Genomic DNA, 21,720 nt, shown 5'->3' with positions numbered 1-21,720 from the left:
TATAATGCCCACTTGTTCATAATTGGTAACATTGTTTACATGGCTAGCAGTAGTTGACCAATACATATGGCCTAGACTTTCGTTTTACAAAAAAGAATACCTACACTTGTTAATATTAAAATAGAGAGGGCCAACCAGATTTCCTCTACGGCAGAGATTCACCAACCCTGTTTGGTTGCTTATTTTAGGGAGATCATCGGAAGATAATCTTCCGAAGATCTTCCCAAAACATGTTTGGTTGCCATTTTCCACTTTAACCACCAAACAACTTCTAGACATCATTATGATCTTTTTGTCTACGTGGCGGCAATGTTTCCTCTTCTAATCTTCTTCCCATTGTTCACCAAAATGGTGGAATTTGTGTGGGAGATTAGGAGATGATTCTTATCTTATTCTCTCTCTTTCTCTCTCTTCCACTCTTTATTTTGGTAACAACACCCTAAATCTTCCGCTAATCTTCTCACGCAACCAAACAAAACCTCCACTCTTCCTCCTAATCTTCTCCCCATCTTCCATGCTTGTCTAATTCCCTTTGACCTCTTCTTGTATCTCCCAGCTAACGTCATGCAACCAAACAGCCATTCTTAGGCCCTGTTTGTTTAAGATCATGACAACCGATTGTGAGCCCCAAACCAATTACTAGACCCGTACGAGCCAAGCTTGCAGTTGTGAACGGCCTCCTCTCTCTGATGAAGCTCCTCACTTAGACCCTGTTCATTTAAGATTATGTCCACCGATTGTGAGTGTGGAACCTATTATTAAATGAAAATTCTGTTTAAATCTGAGTCCCGGTTCAGCACTCACAATCGGTTTTCATAATCTAAAACGAACAGGCCTTAATGAGCTTGGAAGACGTGGTTCCAGGTAGATGTAAAAGTGCAAAGAATCAAATAGGTCTATCATACATGACTCGAGTAGGGGACATGAGGAGTTATACATATGTAGAGGTGAGAGAGACCGATGCCCATCGAATCCTATCTCCTCAAACCTCCTCCAAACTGTTTACATTCCTTCACATTGAGATAAAGTTGCCTTTTAGGGCCATGTTTGGGAGCTATGAAAGGTTTTTGGTTGGAATGTTTGTTTGTCGTGGTGGGAAAGGGACAAGGAGGGTGGGAGAGGCAGAAAAGTGAGTGGGCATGAGTCAGGACCTAGTGAGAAGTGGGTTAAAAAACAGGGAAATGATGTTGTCCTTATTGTCCAGCCATTTGGCACCTTCTCGTGACTCAATATCTTCCCTCTCTTCTTTGATATTGTACTAAATCTTTTATAATTCTAATACACTGGTAGGGGTCGGCCAAACCCAAGCTTACCCATGAAATAAAGCCCCTATACTTTTTGACTCAACCACCCTTTCGTGGAAGTTCGCATATCAAAAAACGAATGAAGAGGATGCATCGATCCTTTTTATCCCATTTTAAGCGAAAATAGAAAGTGCAAAGAAATAAAACTGCCCACTCTGATCTTAACCACCTAGGTGTTTAAGGCCCTGTTCTTTTGGGGTTATGAACCAGCCTATTGTAATTATGGGAACTGATTGTGATAATCACCTATGATGAAAATAATCTATATCATATAATTGTGTTCTGATGCATCATTTATTAAGTGATTAATCACACAACTTATAATGACCAAAACACCCTTAGATGAAAGAATTACAGCTTTATAAACCATTCTTCAAATGCAATTACAAGGAAGAAAAAATACAGTTACAGCCACTGTTGGCAAAACATGTTTAAACACTCTGGCTATCGATATTAGCACTACCATGTTTTGATAAGTGCACAAACTCAGCTTGTATTTTCTGTTTTACAACCACTTGGCAGACAGCTTTGGTTATCAATACTGGCACTACCAAGTTTTGATAAGTGCACAAACTGAGCTTGTCTTTTCTGTTTTACAACCATTGCTGATGTACACATTTGCCTAATGATATTGGCACTACCATGTTTTGATAAGTGCACAACCTCAGCTTGTCTTTTCTTCAACAGCTGCTAAACTTGCCTAAGGATCAATGAGTAACAACATTTGAAGAAGAATCCCAGAGAGACTTTTCACCATGGTCCCACTTGACAAGCTGTACAAGGAAAAAAATAGAGGAATTCATCAATATCATGTATTAAGAAAAGACGAGCTGCATTTGTGAAAAAAATAGAGGAATTCATCAATTTATTCCGCCTCTTCTTCAATCTTAAAAGAAAAATAAGCATTCATGAGGTAGACCCCACCTGAGATAGTTTTCTTTGAAGAATAATCTTTACCTTCTACAGGTCTTGATAACAATTAAAAAAGCACTCCAAATAGAAGATATCATAACTCCTCAAACCAAAATGAATGAGATTACTCCATGGAAACCATAAATATTTCAAATGAGAAAATAAACTAACAATGATCACAACACAGTAGAAGTTGAATCCTCCTTGATGTTTTTCTTTGGAGATTGAGGGTTGAGTGAGAGATTTTTGGTGAGGGAATGAGAGATGCCTTGGGATCACTAAAAGTTCTACATGATCTTGAAGATGGTTCTTCAAACTTTCTTGGGATTGGTTACCTGCTTGCATTGTTATTCAGACCCATTGGAGCTGTTCTCGATGTGAACGGAGGCGAGCAAGCCAATCCAAGGATAAAATAAACCCAACCCCGGATTGCTATCCCCACAGAGAACATCCCCATCGCGTAGGGCTCTGCTATACCAGATATGGGTTCCAGGCATGCAAATGGGCGGCAGTTATGGTCCTCAATGATAGCTTCCAAACAAGAAATTACGAGCAAAGAAAACCAGTACATGTGTTTAGAACTCTCTGTTTGTGTATGCAAAGAAAACCAGTATATGTGTGCAGAACTCTGTCCTTTATCACGTTACCAAAGAACTCTGTCCTATATCACCTTACCAAATACGAAACACTATTTGTATGCAATGAAAACTAGTATGCTTTATCACGTTACCAAATGCCTGTATATCTACTCTCTTTCAAATAGTAAAAAACTGAGTATCTGATATAATATGGTACCTTTAAAGACAGTCTCAGAATCTAATTGAAGTTGTAAAGTGTATGAAAGAAATAAAAACCCCAAGGAACTTAATAAAATAGTGTTTGGTATAGAAATGAAATAAGGACCTTGATCCGTTGAGTGAGTGCTCCAAAGGTGAATGCTAGTGACACTGTTCTAGTATTTGCTGCCACTTGTGGTAATGCAAATTGCCTCTCTTGTCCATTTCAGCTGAAATATAAAAATATATAAAATAAAATAGGATGATAAAATGCAACCCATCTTTTGAATAATGGGAGAATCTCGATGAAGCAAGCAAAAGAAGAAAAGTTTACCATGATATCATGTCCACCTTTTCATAAATGAGTACATTTCAGAAAGAAAATCTTTTACTCACTTGCTCAGCTGAGAATACAAGCCTGTGAAGTCTTATTTTCATGGTTTGGAAAGAAAAAAATTTCTAAAATTTCCTAGTTTATTTTACATATTAGAAAGGATCATTCGGAGCAACCATTGATAATTTTTACTTAAGAGAGATCTTCAGTTTATGACAATATCCCTGTAAACTAACCTTAATCATATCATTTCCCTCTAAATTGTGGAAAGAAAAAAAAATTCTGAGAAACTTTTTCTGTCAGAAACGTTTTTCTTGAAACCAAGGCCCTGTACAGACCAATTTTAAAAAAAGGGCCCTGTTTGGATTACAAGAATTTTTAGGAACAGTTTGGAAAGGTAAAATATTTCGAAAACATCCTACTATTTTTACACCCAAAACAAGATAACTTGAACCGATCTTAATCAATTTTTACTTACAGAAACCTTCAATTGAATCTTCCTTTTTTTTTCATTTCCAATTCATGGGTTAGTTTGTAAAGAAAAGTTCCTCCTGGATTATCCTACATTACATTACAGATCATAAGACAAAAAATCTTCTTTTTTTACTTCCAATTCATGGTTAGTTTATAAGAAAAGTTCCTACTGGATTATCCTTCATTACATTACAGAGATAAGACATAGAATCTTCCCTTTTTTCAATTCCACTTCATTGTTAATTTCTAAAAAAAACACAGAAAAAGAGACAAATTACCACAAACAAAAGACATGCCTGCAACCAAGTCGAATTTCGAGGTTTCAAAGTATCCAATGGCCCAATCTCTTGAAAATTCCCAATACCAACTCCAGAGGCTCCCTGTATCCAAATCCAAAAGTTAAAGTCATTCAACAAAAAGTACTTATTTATCAAATCAAAAGTGTAAAGAGATCTCCTTCTTTTTGTTAGTACAAAAAAAAGAAGACTTACAGGGCCTACTTGCAACCACAGTACTATTGGCCACGGATTTGAATCATTTTCAACTCTCTTTGGACTTCGATAAAGCCACCAAAACATGTGGGCCTTTGTATTTTCCCCAACCCAATACAAAGAAAAGTAGAAAACCATAAATAATAAACTCATAAACTCAAAACCAATAGATACTGAAAATGAAAAGAAAAATTGCTTTCTGGGTCTAACTGGAACGTATCCCACTCCCTCTGATCCATCCTCAGTTCCAGCTCCCATTCCAAATTTTCCATGAAAAATCACCAAACAAACCATAGAGAGATTCTGACACCACGACATATACCGATATCTAGGGCTGCAACTCGGGTCGGGCGGGTCGGGTTTTGTAGAACCCAAGCCTACCCGAGAAATATCTCGGGTCGGGTCGGGTCAGGTTTTTTTTCGGAAAACCCACGATTCCCAAACCCGGCCCTACCCATGATAAATCTCGGGTTGGTTCGGGTCGGGTCGGGTTTTTTCCCGTTTACGCAAATTTTTAAGGAAAATTCTTGTTTGGCAAGGCAACTCAACTCATAGAAGCAGAAATTACACTCACATCACACTTGAATCAAACAATGTTGTAATTACAATCAAACAATGCTGAATCAAACACTTGAATCAACTCAACTCATAGAAGCAGAAATTACACTCACATACAGTAACAGTGGGTGCGTGGGTTTTCACTTTTAACTTTGGGATAATTACATTTACACCCCCTCTAGTTTCTGACACATCCACTTCCACCCCTATAGTTTAAAACGTGACAAATACACCCCTGCAGTTTCAATTTGTTTAAGGTTTGCCCCCTCAGCTGAAGGTTCGTCCATAGATTGAAGGGTTAGGATGATCCGATGGATCTGATTTTTTGGGCACACCATATCTATGTCAAGACCCATCAAATGAACGCTTTGGATCATCCAAATAATGTGGGCCCCTATCCAAATCCAAACACTACCAAAAAATCATCCAAATAATGTGGGCCCACATTGTTTGGATGATCCAAAGCGTTCATTTGATGGGTCCTGACATAGTTAGGGTGTGCCCAAAAAATCAGCTCCATCGGATCATCCTAACCCTTCAATCTATGGATGAACCTTCAGCTGAGGGGGCCTACCTTAAACAAATTGAAACTACAAGGGTGTATTTGTCACGTTTTAAACTATAGGGTGGAAGTGGATGTGTCAGAAACTAGAGGGGGTGTAAATGTAATTATCCCTTTAACTTTTAACTAACAATAGAAAAAAATGTACATACTATAACTTATGTAACTCGGGTCGGGTCGGGTCGGGCCCCTTCAAACCCGGCTCGACCCGAGATTCATGCGGGCTTTTGAATGCTGAACCCGGCTCGACCCGAAACCCATGAAACCTGAACCCGACCCAGGCTATTTTCGGGTCGGGTAAAACCCGGCTCGAGTTGCAGTCCTACCGATATCAACATGATACAACAAAACCCAAAAACAATTAGAGATCAATAAATGAAAATTTAAAGGAACCCAAGAAGTCTATTAACCATTAGCGGTAAATCCCCACCAAATCTCACCTGAAGGAGCGACAATCAAAGGGAAGAAAACAAGTAATCATTATCCAAACATGAGATATTGAGCTAAAAGACAAGGAGACAGAGGGGAAATATTGGGCTAATGATCCAAATTCTGAGCAAGGTCATTACGCAGTTACGGGATATTTCATTCAGCCTATAGATTACCTAAGAATCTGAGTTCCAAGCAAGGCATATAGTTCGTTACTAGATATTTTATCAAGCCCATCAATTACCCATGGATCACATTGAGTATATGAATTATGAGTAAGGTTGATAGGTCGTTACGCGATATTGCACCCATTTCATCGGTTACTTGAGGATCGAAATTCTTAGTAAGCTGACCAAAGACATGAATACCGTTGTGAATGATTTAGATCGATTGATTGGATTTGATTGAGTCGAGGAAATCGCCCAGCCATTGGTTTTGGAAGAAGATGTTAGTTTGAATTGAGAAAATTTACCTTGATTAGCTTAACCATCCTTAAGCTACAAACGAGTAAGCTAAATAAGGAGAAATTAGTGAGAATAAACACTCTAAAGCTACTTAAAAAGGTTGGAATTTTTCCCATGGAAAAAGGCCGGGCTTAGGTATCGTGGCAACTCCTCGGTGTGTTGGGCCCACGTGCTCAGCCTAAAGAAGCTGGATGGGCCACCGAATACCTAAGGATTTGAGTTATGAGCATAGCCGATAGGACGTTACGAGATATTTCACCCAGCCCATCAATTACTTTAGTATATGAATTCTAGAGCCAATAAGTCGTTACGGGATATTTCACCTAACCCATCGATTGGCTGAGAATTTGAGCTATGAGCAAGTCTGATGGGTCATTAAAAAATATTTCACTAAGCCCATCGGTTACGGGAGGATATAAAATTAGGATATAAAATTCTATAACATTTTCCAATGATCACTCTACCACTCCCCCATCTCTAGGTCCTAGTTTCCAAATGCTGGATCTTAAACCCGCTGCCTATCACTCCACCGTTCCTCATCTCAATCCTTTCCCCATATTTGTTTCAATTATTGTTACAGTAACTTCTCACCTCTATACCCATTTTCTTCCTCCAGATCTCTGGCTGAGAAGCATGCCGTTCTCTCTGTTTCGCCATTTATTTAGCAGTTGTCACAACAGCCCTAGAAAACAAATGAACGGGCCCTTACGAAAATACAATCTTCTCTTCTGGGAAAATGGCCACTTTCCATTTTTGCTCATCCCCTCCGTCGCCTACTTGTCTCCTTGTTCGCAAGGATTTCTTCATTTTTTTCACAACCAGAAAGGTTTTCTCACTCAGGCATCCTGGGGTATGGCTGATTTTTTGATGAAACGACCATTTCTTTTACGAAAAGTACCCGTTTTAAGCAGTAGAAATTCAATAAACGAACCAATCAAAAAAAATAAATTCAATAAACCAGCAAAGAAATTCAACAGACCATTGTAGACACCTCATTTTGATCGAACCCTTAGCACATGTGTTTGAGTAAATTCCATTCAAATAAATGAGCTAGTGTCCCAGATTTCATCCTTGAGTAGGTCCATGTCCCAGATTTCATCCTTGAGTAGGTCCAGATCTTTTGTAAGTCCTTGTAAAATTTCATAAAAATCCGTTTACAATTAGGAAGAGTGTAATTTGTAGTGTAATGTAATGTGGTGCAATAAGGGGTGTGCATTATCAAAGCAAGGGTATGCCAATACCAATCTTATGTGCAGCAGAAACGAGAGGCACAATGACCTCCCATTTCTTACCCAGACATCCCTCTTGCAAAGTGTCAATTTTTAGTGGGGCTGTCCAATGGGGAGGAGGGGGTGCAAGTATATCATGTCAAAGGGGGGATGGCTTATCAAAGCAAGTAGGTGCCAGTATCATTTTTCTTGGAAAAATTAAAGCAATAACCAAATGCTCTCCCATTTTCTTATAAAGACCATCCCTTATAGAGTAAAAGAGTAGTTATAAATACATTCAAGGGGAGCTGTGTAAGGAAGATAGAGGCGTGTGAAAATGCCATTATTCTATATACATAAGCCAAATTTGGGTCCAATGTATAAGTCGATATTGTAATCAGATCTGTTGATTTGACCACTACCCATTACTCCATAAGTCTGTTCCATTGTCTTTGACCCCACTTTGATGCTATGAATAAATCCCCTTCAATAACCATTCTTGAATAAAACCCCTTTAAAGCTCGACAATTTATTTCTAGTTCGATTCAATTGATGAAAGCAAGTCCTCATTCTTGGTGGTGTTGTTAATATTCTGATGGTCGAATGTTGGGACAGATGATTGCTTTTAGTGGATTTTAGGTTTTAATGATGCAGGTTTTGATGCCATATGTTGAGTGAGATAACCACCAGTTGGATGTGAAGATTTAAAAGAGCTTTAAATTCATTGGAAGACAGTGGAATTCTTCTAGTTGCTAAGTGTTACTTAGCCTGGGAGCATGTCATTTGACATCCATTAGGGATCAAGAAGAGCTGTGCATTTACATGTTAGATTGGAATTTTAGCATGCAATCCATCATTTAAGCAGCAAGTGATAATCCTTTAGTGCTGTTAGGCCTAAAATCGGTAACAGGTACAGCAGTGATGTAAGAGCTGAGCTGGATGACTAGGGGAGCTGAGTCCTGAAGGACCGGAGTGAACGAGGAGTGAGGTGGTCGAGAGAGAGTCCTGCTATGAGGGATGAGTCTTGCACAAGGCAAGCGAGGTCAGAAGACCAGACCGGGTTTTACTCCGGACAGGCCCTTCGACACTCAAGTCAGTATGAGCAGGAGTGAAGGGGAGATGTCTAAGAGTTTAGGGAGAGAAGGGATTTTCGCATTACCCCTTGGTTTGAGCTTTGAATCCCTTTTTATAGGGAAAACCTGGTGAGGTGTCCTGGACAGGTGTCCAGGACAGATGGCGGCCTGTAAGAGGCTGGAGTTCACCTACTCCAGGACAGGTGGCAGGCTGTGAGTGGCTGGAGTTCACCTACTCTGGGACAGGTGGCAGGCTGTGAGTGGCTGGAGTTCACCTACTCTGGGACAGGTCGCAGCCTGTGAGTGACTGGAATTCACCTGCTCTGGGACAGGTGGCAGCCTGTGAGTGGCTGGAATTCACCTGCTCTGGGACAGGTGGCAGCCTGTGAGTGGCTGGAGTTTTTACACCCCATCAGTTGCCCCCCAGTTTTCCAAGTCATTGAGTGACTTGGGAAAGTGTGGTTGATCGCTTATCTGGATGGACAGGTGTTGTGTGGAAGTGAATCGGAGGGTTCAGTCTGGAGGTCCAGTCCGGAGTCCAGCTAGAAGTGGAGTCCGGAGATCCAGTCCGGAGTCCGGCTGGAAGTGGAGTCCGGAGTCCGGCTGGAAGTGGAGTCCGGAGTCCGGCTGGAAGTTGAGTCCGGAGTCCGGCTGGAAGTGGAGTCCGGAGATCCAGTCCGGAGTTCGGCTGGAAGTGGAGTCCGGAGTCCGGCTGGAAGGGGAGTCCGGAGGTCCAGTCCGGAGTTCGGCTGGAAGTGGAGTCCGGAGTCCGGCTGGAAGTGGAGTCCGGAGGTCCAGTCCGGAGTCCGGCTGGAAGTTGAGTCCGGAGGTCCAGTCCGGAGTTCGGCTGGAAGTGGAGTCCGGAGTCCGGCTGGAAGTGGAGTCCGGAGGTCCAGTCCAGAGTTCGGCTGGAAGTGGAGTCCGGAGTCCGGCTGGAAGTGGAGTCCGGAGGTCCAGTCCGGAGTCCGGCTGGAAGTTGAGTCCGGAGGTCCAGTCCGGAGTCCGGCTGGAAGTGGAGTCCGGAGGTCCAGTCCGGAGTCCGGCTGGAAGTTGAGTCCGGAGGTCCAGTCCGGAGTCCGGCTGGAAGTGGAGTCCGGAGTCCGGTTGGAAGTTGAGTCCGGATGTGGACTCATTTTTGTCGTCTAGCGGCCAGTCCGGTTCGGACCGGACTGGTTTTTGTCGTTTTGTTGAAACGCGTTATATCCAGTTCGGATTTTCCCGGACTGATTTTTGTCGTCTAGCGGCCAGTCCGGTTCGGACCGGACTGGTTTTTGTCGTTTTGTTGAAACGCGTTATATCCAGTTCGGATTTTCCCGGACTGATTTTTGTCGTCTTGCGGCCAGTCCGGTTCGGACCGGACTGGTTTTTGTCGTTTTGTTGAAACGCGTTATATCCAGTTCGGATTTTCCCGGACTGATTTTTGTCGTCTTGTGGCCAGTCCGGTTCGGACCGGACTGGTTTTTGTCGTTTTGTTGAAACGCGTTATATCCAGTTCGGATTTTCCCGGACTGATTTTTGTCGTCTTGCGGCCAGTCCGGTTCGGACCGGACTGGTTTTTGTCGTTTTGTTGAAACGCGTTATATCCAGTTCGGATTTAAAGATCCAGTACGGAGTACGGAGCATGGAGTGCGGAGCATGTAGTACGGAGCATGGAGATGTGAATTTTCATGCACGTAGGAACACGCGCGTGCTTGATCGTATTTTTGAGTGGGAGAATGTGTCCGTCATAAATATGGGACACGTGGCGCCATTCGAGTGTCCTCGAGATGCGTGCGTCGTATTTAATGCCCCACCGCCTCTGAAAAGCTATAAAAGGAGGTTTTACCCCCTTTCATTCTTTACTTTTTACTTTTCATCTTTTCTCCTTTTTCTTGCTCTGGGAGCTTCGACTTCTCAGTTCTCAGTTCGCAGTTCGCAGTTCCCAGTTCGCAGTTCGTAGTTCGAGTTGCGCAAGGACTTGACGAGCTCCACTCACCGGTATTCCTCTCAGCCCTTCTCTTTACTACATGTCTGATAGTAATTCGAGTTCCGAGTCCGGTACGGAGTCCTCCACTAGCAGTAGTTCAGAATTTAGGCCGCCGCAGGAGCCTGTAATGGCTAGGACGTCCGCTAGAGTAGATCTTGTAGATAGTGACGACGAAGGGGACAAGGAGGAGGTGTTTTTAGACTTAAACACCACTCCACTCCCCACTGTTAGTCTCTCTCGAGCAGAAGGGAGTGTTGAAAGTGACGTTGCTGAGGCGTCTACAACATTCCCTCCTGGTCAGGCGGTGGAGGTAGTCGCTAGAGCGCGGATGGATGCCAACCCAAAATTCAACCTGCGAGCTCTAGTCGAAGAGAACTACCTCACCAGGTCCATGCTAGGCGACATTAGGAATAAGTACTGTGTGCCTCCAAGATTTGAACTAAAGGCAGCTATAGAGGGAGACAGAGCCTGTAACGAGAGTCGAGATCTCTGTATTTATGAGGAGTCGATGAGGGCGGGACTCCGATTTCCTCTGCACCCATTCTTCGCAGCGGTGCTTCGATACTACGGACTGGCCCCAGCTCAAGTAGCTCCGAACTCATGGAGACTACTGACTGGGTTCTTGTATCTTGTCCACGGCCGGTTAGAGAGGAGCTTGAGCTTGTCGCTATTCCGTGCTTGTGCACATCTGAAGAGGCATAAGGAAGGGGGCTGGATCTACATCAGCCAGCGCCCTGAACTCAAAATCATCACCGGTATCCCCTCGTCAATACATTCATGGAAGAATAGGTTCTTCTACGTCGAGGATAAGGAGGTCAGTGAGCCCTGGCCTGTCCCTCTAGTGTGGGACACTCCGGACACTTCCAAATTAAGTCGAAAGCCGCTCCTCGAGAGTGAGGACAAAGAGACTTTCGCCTTGATGCGGAAGGGGATTGAGCAATCAGGCCTTATCCGCTGTGCAGAGTTCTCAGGAGAGGAGGTGCTAGTTGGACTGGGCGTGAGTGCCGCGACGCCAGAACGTATGTAGCTAGACTTGTCTTTTAAAATATGTTTACTTTTATATGCTTGCTTCTGACTGCTTGCTTGTCTGGCAGAAATGAAGAAACAATCGACTGTCGAGAAGATAAGACAGGGAGCCCAGCCACGGGCACAGGAGGGTGCTGCACAGGCACAACAGGAGCGCCAGAAGAGAAAGGCGATTGTACTGGGGAGTCCGGCCCCGTCACAGGGCACTCCTCCCCCATCCCAGAGGCCCAAGACTACGGTGAAGCTAATAGGCCCCTTTGCTCAGGGCGGTGGCTCTTCTAAGTCCGGTGGTGCTTCTCCCGGAACCGGTTCTGAGGCTCGTCCTCCTACGGGGCTTAGTGAGCACGTCTTTCGACCCAATTGGGCCGTTCTGAAGGATGACACTGCCCTAGGCGAGAGCCGAGTGGCAGCAGAGATCATGAGCAAGTGTTTGCTGCGGAAGGACAAGCAACAGATCCTTCACGAGCCGCCAGCTACAGGAGAGGAGGCTGTGCTATCCTCAGCTTACCAGGTAAGGAAGTGGTGATCCGTTTGCTAACTTTCTGCCCCTTTCTTCCTCTCACCATACTGATGCCTGTTTCTTTCTTCAGATCTTGCTCTACTATAATGACCTCAAGGAGAAGAGTAAGAAGTTCTCCCAAGCCATTACTGCATCTGAAGAGGTGAACGGAAAGTTGGCCGCTGAGGTGCAGGAGCTTCAAACGAGCATCGGGCGAGTAGAGGAGGAGAAGAGGTTGTTGAAGGAGGATCTGGCCGCAGAGAAGAAGAAACTGGTCAAGGCTGCTGAAGCCATGGAGGCTCAAAGAGGAAGAGCCACTGAGAGGCAGGAGAAGGCAGTGAAGGAGGCCACAGAGGCGAAGGAGGCTGAACTTTTCAGCCTGTCGAGCGAGGCTTATAGTCTTGGATACTACGACTGCCTCCAGGAGCTCCAGGCCTGCAATCCAAACTTATTGATGCAGAACATGACTCTCCCCCAGGCCGAAGATTACTGATGAGGAGCCAGATGCTCCTGCTGATGCTCCTGCTGACATCACCTCTCTTCCAGATGCTTAGTATTATTATTTTTTTTTGTTTGTTTTGACCTCTTTTTGTAATGGTCCTTGAGACCCTACAGCTCTTACCAGCCTTTTTAAAGTGAATTTTGTAATGGCCCTCTGTAGACACCCCATTTTGACAGGACCCTAAACCCGTGTATTCGAATGAAATCCCGAGGTCAGGCGGACAATGAATGGAATTAATCTGAGCCTAACCCGATTGGCAGTTGAAAATCTCAACCCGAATTTCATGAATCAACCCAGGTCGCATCCCAACCCGTGTCTCGAGCTCGAGCCGGGCGTAGCTTAAAGAAATATAAAAGGGAGGATGAATTAGCAAGGCCTGGGTGTGTCAATACTAGCTTACCATAGGCAAATCAAAAAAAGTTTTATTTTATTCCGCCCCCTTTTCTACCCGAGCCCCCCCTGTAAGGATAAGAGTAGTTAAAATACACTGGATAGGGCTGTCTAGAGCAAAAAGGGGGGGGGTCAATCATTTCATTCCTCAAAATAAGGGTTTGGGCAAAGAGGAAATCAACCCATCTTTAAGGGTATTCTTGGATGTTCTCATTGCTTGCTTGAGAAGCAATGAGTCTAAGCCATAGGATCAACAAGGAAAATGTGTGGGTAGGATGAGGTGAGGAAGAGATTTTCTAGGGTTTGTAAAGGCAATGGAGGAGATCAAGGGTGGAGATCACCCAAGGAGAGGAAGATGCCCCATAGAGGGTTAGGATTAGAGTTAGGGATTCAACCCTAAGTATAAAACAAAGAGGGTTCTTGCATGAAGAGAGGCTTAATTCAAAAAAAATAAAAATAAAGAAAAATCAATCAACAGAGGAGAGGCAGGATTTTCTTTCAAAGAAAAAAATCAAGAACAGAGGGAGGAGAGCTCATTCTCGTTGAAGAAAACACAGAGAGAAAGAGGCAGAGAAAAAATAAAAATCCACAGCCGCCACCTTCTTCTCCGGCGAGCTTGCCGGAATCCGGCAAGCCTACAACCCCTTCTTCCTCCTCCATTCTTTTCTACCGCCACCATCAAACCATCAAAACCCATTCTAAAAAAAAAAAACAAAAAAAACGAGCACCTTCTTCTCCGGCGAGCTTGCCGGAATCCGGCAAGCCTACCCCCCACCTTCTTCCTCTTCCCTTCTTCCATTGCCAGCCACCACCACCATCCACCCACAGCCGCCACCTCCTCCTCCATCCTCTCCATTCTCTGCAACCTCCACCACCAGCAAGCTCCCCCATCCTCCACCCACCTCCACCATCGTCCACCTCCAGCCACCACCACCCAACCCTTCGAAAATCCCCCCCATCTCCACCCTCACCTCCCTCTAAACCCAAAACCAAAACCCCTTCCTCTACACCCCAAAAAACCGAAACCCATTTCAAAACAAAAAAACCGAACCCACCTCCACCATCCTCCACCCACCTCCACCATCCTCCACCTCCAGCACCACCACCTCCAAACCCTTCGAAAATCCCCTCCATCTCCATCCTCACCTCCCTCCAAACCCAAAACCGAAATCCCCTTCCTCTACACCCCAAAAAACCGAAACCCATTTCAAAACAAAAAAACCGAACCCACCTCCACCATCCTCCACCCACCTCCACCATCCTCCACCTCCAGCACCACCACCTCCAAACCCTTCGAAAATCCCCTCCATCTCCATCCTCACCTCCCTCCAAACCCAAAATCCCCTTCCTCTACACCCCAAAAAAACCGAAACCCATTTCAAATAAAAAAACCCAAAAAGCCACCACCGGACCATTACCCTCTTCAAACCCAACACCGCCGCCCATCCACCCACCTTCTTCCACCTCCTCTGCCACCCAAACCACCCACCTCCACCATCCTCCACCCTCTGCCATCCCCCCAAACTCGTTTTCAACCTCCACCACCTTCTTCCCCTTTTACCCACAATCCCCACCTCCATTTCCCTTCCTCCAGAACCCTCTGCCAAAACCCATTTCATTCCACCATTTTTCATTTTTATTTTTCTCCATCAGCCACCACCACCTCCTTCACAGCCGCCCACCTCCAAGCCGCGACCGCACCCAAACCTCTCTCCACTGCCAGCCACCACCACCTCCTCCGATCACCTCTCCAAACCCTTTTATTTTATCCACCAGCCACCGCACCTCCCTCTCTGTCTTTTTTTGCGATATTTGTCGCAAAAGAAAGAGAAAGAAAGAGAGAGAGAGAGAGAGAAAGAGAGAGAAAGAAAGAGAGAGAGAGAGAGAAAGAGAGAGAGAGAGAAAGAGAGAGAAAGAAAGAGAAAGAGAGAGGGAGCTCTCCAAACCCCTTTTTTTTCAAGTCTTCTCCGCACCTCCCTCTCGGATTTTGCGATATCTGTCGCGAAAGGAAAAGAAAAGAGAGAGAGAGAGAGAGAGAGAGAGAGAGAGAGAGAGAGAGAGAGAGAGAGAGAGAGAGAGGAGGGGGAGCTCGACCCCGAACTTCGTCTCCTCCAGCCGGCCTCTGCCCGTCCGCCAATCGCACCCATTTCCACCGATCATCCCGTTTTGGCATCCCGCCATCAGACCTGGGTTCGTAGCGATCTTCAGGTATGTCATTCCTCCTCCTCTAGCAGCTCGGGTAACATTTCCATTTATTGGTAATATTGATCGCACTAGATGTTTATCCTTGCTTCGTTTCTTTCGATTGAATGGTGTCTATTGCATCTATTTTGGCCCTGAGCATCGGGTAATGATTGTGATCGTCGGTCCTCTTTAGTTGTGGCTTTGATATATGTATTTGAATGCCCTGAGATTGCAGATGGAATGGGCTATGATTGGGGTTTGCAAATAAACTTCAGTTGTATTATACTTTGATTACAAACTAATTTGGGACTGCTCGGTCCTCGCAAGTTGGTCTTGGTTTTTTTAATGCACTCTACAATTCTAACTTTTTTTTTTTGGATACCTCTGTGCTTACAAATCGAATTCAGTTGTATTACTCTTTGATTATCCTTGCCACCTGTTAATGATATCAGGCTTGTGATTCCCAATAGATTCGACCATCCAGTTGGCCTATGGGGTATTCTTCCCTTCAGACGCTCTTGGCCAATATTGATATATTCACTCAGGGCATCGGTAATTCTTGGTCATTTTGTCTGACTAGCCGGTTGTGTGGTGAGACCCTAAGACCATTTTTCTTCTCCCTGCTAATTGGGCTTTCTTTGTGTACTTCTAATTGAATCGTAGGAATCTCGGAGCCTGCCCTTCCCTTTTCACTCATTCTTTTGGGGTTTGTGTTGATGCTTGGTGTGGACCCCGATCCCGAGATCGGTGCAGTGAGGGACGTGCCCCCACGCGCTAACAGTCTCTATGGATCATCCACGTGAATGGAGAGCTCTACCAAGGAACTCTCGAAAGAAGTGCCCCTCACAGCATGAGTGGCGATACAAAAGGTGAGATACTTCTCGATTCGGGGACTAGCCCAGATTCGAGGCGTACCTTAAACAAAGAAGAGTCGCCATCCAAGGAAAAAGGCAAATGGGCCTTGGATCCCATACTATGCTCTGTTGCAACGGATAACCAGAGATATAAAATAAGGTTCGTGCCTGGTTACGAATTCGGAAGGTCTAAAGAGCACCTCATCCGCCCAAGTGCAAACACCTGGTCTCTTATGCCATTTACTTAATAATTTTGAAGAGTTTTGGACGAGAATCATATGAAATGGGAACACAAATCTCCGAGAAGACGTCTATCTAATCATGCATGTCTCGGAGGAATAATAAACACACATAAAAGAAATAAAAGTGTCACCTAAGAATAACTAGGTTATGAATGTCAAACCTAAATTGGTGTCTAAATTCTGATGAACAAACACAAGCATGACACACCAAAAAAGTATAAGGTCTGCGCAATGAAGTAAGAAAACACTGCAAAATATAGAAAATGACTCGATACCATACAACCCTAAAACTCTAATCTATACCTAGGCCCGAGTCTTTAGATGATCTGATGTTCATCCAAAGAAGCCTACGTATCCCCGCCTCCACGAGAATCAAGGCAACGTAGTTCTTCGCACCTATTCTAAGCTATGATGCCTAAGACATCTAGACCTCTATCCTAGACTCGATCTAAAAGACCGGACTAGTTCTTAAAGCTTCTTGTGTGATTATTTAAATTCCAATGGATTGTAGATTTTAGGACACCCTATATGCCCTAACTAAATGCAGGTTAGCCCTAAGCTAATGCAGGTGGTTCCTATAATCTATGTGTAGCTAGGCTGTATATTCTGAAGAAAACAGTAGGATCTATCGCATCTTAGACCTAGTCATCAATTGGCGATGTGGATCGCCAACTGACCGGACGGAGGCGTAAAACTCCTAGGTAGGACTCACTCCTAACTCTAACACAAACAAAATAAAACACACAACAAACAAACAAATGAACGAGGGAGCAACTCCCGACTCAAAAACTCTCTAACTAGGACAAGCTCCTAACTCTAGAGGAAGATCTTTTCGAAGAAAACAATATTTTGAAAGATTTTTGTAATTTTGAAAGATTTAAAATGCTTATTTTTAAAGGTTTGGCTGGACTTGGGATGTGGATCCCAAGCTGTACTACGTACCTCGTGGAAGAGGATCAAGCCAACGTAGTTCGAAACATATTCCGAGATAAAGACACTAAACAAGAAAACAAATGTGATTCACAAAAAAAGTAAACTAGCGTGCTCACAAACAGGTACACCAGCGTGGTCACAAACAAGTAAACTAGCATGATCACAAACGAGTGGAACGTCAATCAGATAAAAAAACATGTCAAAAGGAAAAGACACCCCTAAAACAAATGAGACAAATCATGTCTCCTATGGGGCTCCAAGTAACCTTATAATTGCTCTGGCAATGAGACAAAGGGTTCTAAAAAAGGATTAAAACATCTAGAAGGCTGGGTAAGCCTACTAAACAAAAAGAGGGGAGTGCTACTATGACCGAGCAGGTCCCTAAAAGGTGGGCTTGGGCTATCACCTTCATCGCCTCTCATAATGAATAAAGAACCAAAGATTTCAAGGTATCTAAAAAGTCTAAGACAATTTTCTAAATGAAGGGAAAATAATACTTGGACTTGGTAAGTCCCCTAAAATAATGGGCTTAGGCTAACGCCTTCATCACCCCTGCAAAGAGAAGGAAGCACGGTTTTTAACAGACCAAGTCGGTCCTTAACCTAAAGGAGGTGTTCTATTTGAGACTTGGATAGTCTTCTATGATTCTATCCCTAAAACAAAGAGACAAAATAGACACGCAAGCCACCACAAAGCCAATAAAATCAATGGTTCAGGTCTAAAACTTTGAAAAATACCATCCTGAATACTTCCATGATCATTCTTCCTCTGGAATATAGGTAGATTATAAGATCGATAAATTCTAGAAAGATCACAGGAATCACAGAGCTAGGATCAAATTCAACAAGTATAAACAATTATATAACTAATTTCAACAAGATTACTCTAAATAGAGAAATATTAATGACAAATGGGGATTAGAACTACAACAGTGATCAAAACTTTAGATTTGAATCGCAAATGATTGAATTCAAGCCTAAGATTTTTGGATCTTGAAGAACCTTTAATCAGAAAAAGTATAAAATTAACCTTATTTGAGCTAAAAAAATTACTGATTATCATAGAAACGGAATGCTCAAAAATCAACTTCACTTTAAAAAAAAGCTGAAATCTAATTTAAAATTTTCTTCCTCAAGAACTCAAAATTTGAAAAAATGACAAACATCAAAGTTGTTTATTAAAAATATAAGAATAACTTTTTAGTTTACCACTTCGGCTAATTTTCACTGGCAACAGTCCGAAATCACAATTTTCTCCTCTGCTGCCAGAAAATGGGCTTCCACTCATATCAAAAACAAAAATCAAATGTAACTCTTCACAGACTTAGAACTGGAAGTTTTACAAAACATAAAAATTATTTTTAAAAACATCCCCTAAAACTTTTATGATCGGATCCCCGGCCAATTCCCTCCGTATGTGGCCGAAAAACAAGAAACCACCCATTTGAACCCACTTTTTCAACAGAAATTTGAAATAAGTATAACTTATTCAATTCTTATCCAAATTTAACAAAATTTATATGCATTCCTATCTATGGAAAAAGATCTACAACTTTCTAGTTTGTATATCTGTATAATTCTGAGCTTAAACACCCCAAAAATATGAAAGTGCAGATTTCCAGCACTATATTCTGAAAACTGGAACTTGAAAATTTACCTTTTGATCTCTACTTCCCTTTGAGCTGTAGTGAACCCACTGCTACAGCCATTCGAGGAGGGTGTATCCCATCTCATACTAAAGATCAAGTGGTAAATTTGCCCACATCTCCCGTCTAAGATCTCATCTCTTTACTTCTTTCATGTGGTGGGCGCCTCCTGCTTGCTCTGTGATAAGAAATGCCGCTGCACCCCATGAACCAGTTGTTCCTTAGATGGATTGGGATTAATGCTCACTAGGTTAAAGTGTCTCCAATATCTCCACAGGGCTGCTGTCTCTAGCTTTGCCAAATTCACCCTCTGTGGGAGCTTATAGGCATTGGATTGGACTTCTCTGTAATTACTTCGGTTGATTGATTTTGCTGAGGAGATCCACGGCCTTGCATGCCTGACCCTTGACTTACTTGGTTTTTGGAACTCAATACTAGAAAAATCATTCTCTTTTTCACCCATGTCAGAGCTACTGCAGAAGGAATTATCACACTCATTGTCTTCATCATCATCTTCATTCCCTGTTGGAGCTTCTAGCACACTCAGAGCATTCCTCTGTAACTTCACTTCCACCCCATTCTTCAGAACCAGCCAATGCCATCCACCGAGGCCAACAGCCTTCTTGACAACGCCTTGCAGCCCAACCAGTACTGACTTTGCTCTGTTGTTACCCGTCACAATAACTTTTGTGTGCCTTGGAAGCACAGAAAGCTCTTCATCTCCACTTTCTTCCCGACAAGGAGACAGAACACGGGAAGAACAGAGCTCAGGTTTCAACATTTACTTAAATCTCTACTTCGGAATTTTGAAAAACAACCAATTTATAGAGAAAAAAAAAAAAAAGCGAATCAACAGCTCTGCATCCTCCAAACTTATTTTGCCTTCAATAGTGTATTGAATTTTCTTTGAGAGATAGACAGCATCTATTCGCATTCATCCGATCCGGTGACAAAGAGCTTAGATTCGATCAAAATCCACGAAATGCAATCGGTTTTACTATGCAGAGATCTCAAATAGAGGGTTTAGGGCATGAAAAATCGATCTGTGAGCTCTGATTCGACGGGAAATAGACGGATCGGACAGAAAATGAGGCGGCTAAGGTCTCTAAGAAGGAGAAAACTTACAAGAAAAGTTAGGGTTTTGATAAAAGTTAGGTTTTTTTTTTTTTTTGTGCTAATAATACCTCTCCCTCTCTCTCTGATCTGATTCCTTTCTCAGATCCATTTCACTCTCTCACCAGATCTCTCATTCTCATTTCCAGATCTATCTCTCGCTTTCTCTGATTCTCCCGATCTCTTTTTCTCTGTATTTTCCGCCAAAAATGTTAGATGGAAGCGGTGGTGGCTTTAATGGAGAAGATGGCCGAGGGTTGTCGGAGATGTGGCCGGAGTACCGCCAGTGGTGGGATGGTAGAAGCTCTCTCACAAACCCTCTCTTTTCTCTGAGATTTTCCAAAACGAGCTCTGAAATGAGAGCTTTTTTTTTTTTAAATGAAAAATGATCTCTCCCTTTTATGCCCTGTTCGACCGGAATTTATGAGAAAGAAAACCATATATTCGACCCCCTTTGTTTCTAGGACAACCATCACTAGTGTACATTGACTACTCCTTTAACCCATATGGGGGTGGCTCGGTTAGAAAATGGGAAATCAAAAAGGGGTAATGATAAACTTGACCCTGTTTTTGCTATGGACAGCCACCTCATTCCCTGTTTCACCCCTCTCCTTCCCGATGATGGAAGAAATCGATTGTCGATGAGGGTTTGGTGGGTATTAATAGAAGATGAAAATGGGCTTTCGAGTTGCTGTTGAGATGGGAGGTTGAGAATGCAACGTGGGGTTGGGTCCACTAGTGGAGTAAAAGGGGAACGTGGAAAATGGGGTTGGATCTGAGTACCTTGGTGGATTGAATGGAGTTTCGCACAAAACACAGCGAACATGGGTCTGGTCAAAATGGGGTGTCTACAGATGCCCCTCTTTGGCAGAGCGTGCTTGTCGCGCGAATGTTAAAGCTGAACAGACAACACATTTTGATCAACCCGAAAGCAAAGCAAATTTTTGGATTTTTTATTTTTGTGAAAATGATACTCACAAAGATAACACGGTGAAATAGCCTTTCACCGGACTCTGACTCTGCAAACGCTGGTGAGATAGCCTCTCTCCAACTCTTAACTCAGCAATTGATATATTGGCGAGATAGCCTCTCTTGCAAAACATTAAATGATAGATTTGATTGCAAATGATCTTGAAATTTGAAGATAAAATGAATCTGGATGCCGTGTAGAAACGGACTTGAATGACTTGAATGCCGTGTGAAAACGGACTTGGAATGCCATGTGAACACTTGGAATGCCGTGTGAAAACGGACTTGAAACGCCATGTGAAAATGAACTTGAAATGCCGTGTGAAAACGGACTTAGAATACCTTGAATGCCGTGTGAAAACGGACTTAGAATACCTTGAATGCCGTGTGAAAACGGACTTGGAATGCCATGTGAAAATGGACTTGGAAACCTTGAATGCCGTGTGAAAACGGACTTGGAATGCCATGGTGAAAACATTTTTTTTTTTTAAATCTTTCAAATGGTGAAAGAAATGACCAAACTCCAAATCGCGGAGCCATTGGCGAAAACAGCTTTTAAAATCTTTCAAATGGTGAAAGAAATGACCAAATTCCAAATCACGGAGCCATTGGCGAAAACAGCTTTTAAAATCTTTCAAATGGTGAAAGAAAAGACCAAACTTCAAATCGCGGAGCCATTGGCGAAAACAGCTTTTAAAATCTTTCAAATGGTGAAAGAAATGACCAAACTCCAAATCGCGGAGCCATTGGCGAAAACAGCTTTTAAAATCTTTCAAATGGTGAAAGAAATGACCAAACTCCAAATCGCGGAG

The 21,720-nt window shown here is 43.2% G+C and overlaps 2 protein-coding genes across 3 annotated transcripts; one reads left to right on the top strand and one right to left on the bottom strand.

Annotated features, from left to right (window-relative positions):
* Nucleotides 1-1,647: 1,647 nt before the first annotated feature.
* Nucleotides 1,648-20,875, bottom strand: LOC143877471 (uncharacterized). 2 transcript variants are annotated; one of them, XM_077379518.1, is made up of 4 exons: nucleotides 18,838-20,875; nucleotides 4,079-4,180; nucleotides 3,120-3,222; nucleotides 1,648-2,077 (listed from the first exon to the last, which is right to left on the bottom strand). In XM_077379518.1, the coding sequence occupies exon 1, from the start codon at nucleotides 19,605-19,607 to the stop codon at nucleotides 18,978-18,980; it is 630 nt and encodes a 209-aa protein (XP_077235633.1). In that variant the 5' UTR covers nucleotides 19,608-20,875; the 3' UTR covers nucleotides 1,648-2,077; nucleotides 3,120-3,222; nucleotides 4,079-4,180; nucleotides 18,838-18,977. The 2 variants fall into 2 exon arrangements, with proteins under 2 accessions (XP_077235633.1, XP_077235634.1); XM_077379519.1 differs by having other exon boundaries at nucleotides 4,097-4,180.
* Nucleotides 10,679-12,569, top strand: LOC143876351 (uncharacterized). The gene is made up of 3 exons (XM_077378067.1): nucleotides 10,679-10,861; nucleotides 11,861-12,088; nucleotides 12,168-12,569. The coding sequence occupies exons 1-3, from the start codon at nucleotides 10,679-10,681 to the stop codon at nucleotides 12,567-12,569; spliced, it is 813 nt and encodes a 270-aa protein (XP_077234182.1).
* Nucleotides 20,876-21,720: the final 845 nt, after the last annotated feature.

This window comes from Tasmannia lanceolata, unplaced genomic scaffold (assembly GCF_043159265.1).
Source record: "Tasmannia lanceolata isolate RefF3 unplaced genomic scaffold, GAP_Taslan_0.1 ptg000005l, whole genome shotgun sequence".
Classification (NCBI taxonomy): Eukaryota; Viridiplantae; Streptophyta; class Magnoliopsida; order Canellales; family Winteraceae; genus Tasmannia; species Tasmannia lanceolata.
Note: the sequence above shows the minus strand (reverse complement) of the source record. Positions and strands in the feature narration are given on the sequence as shown.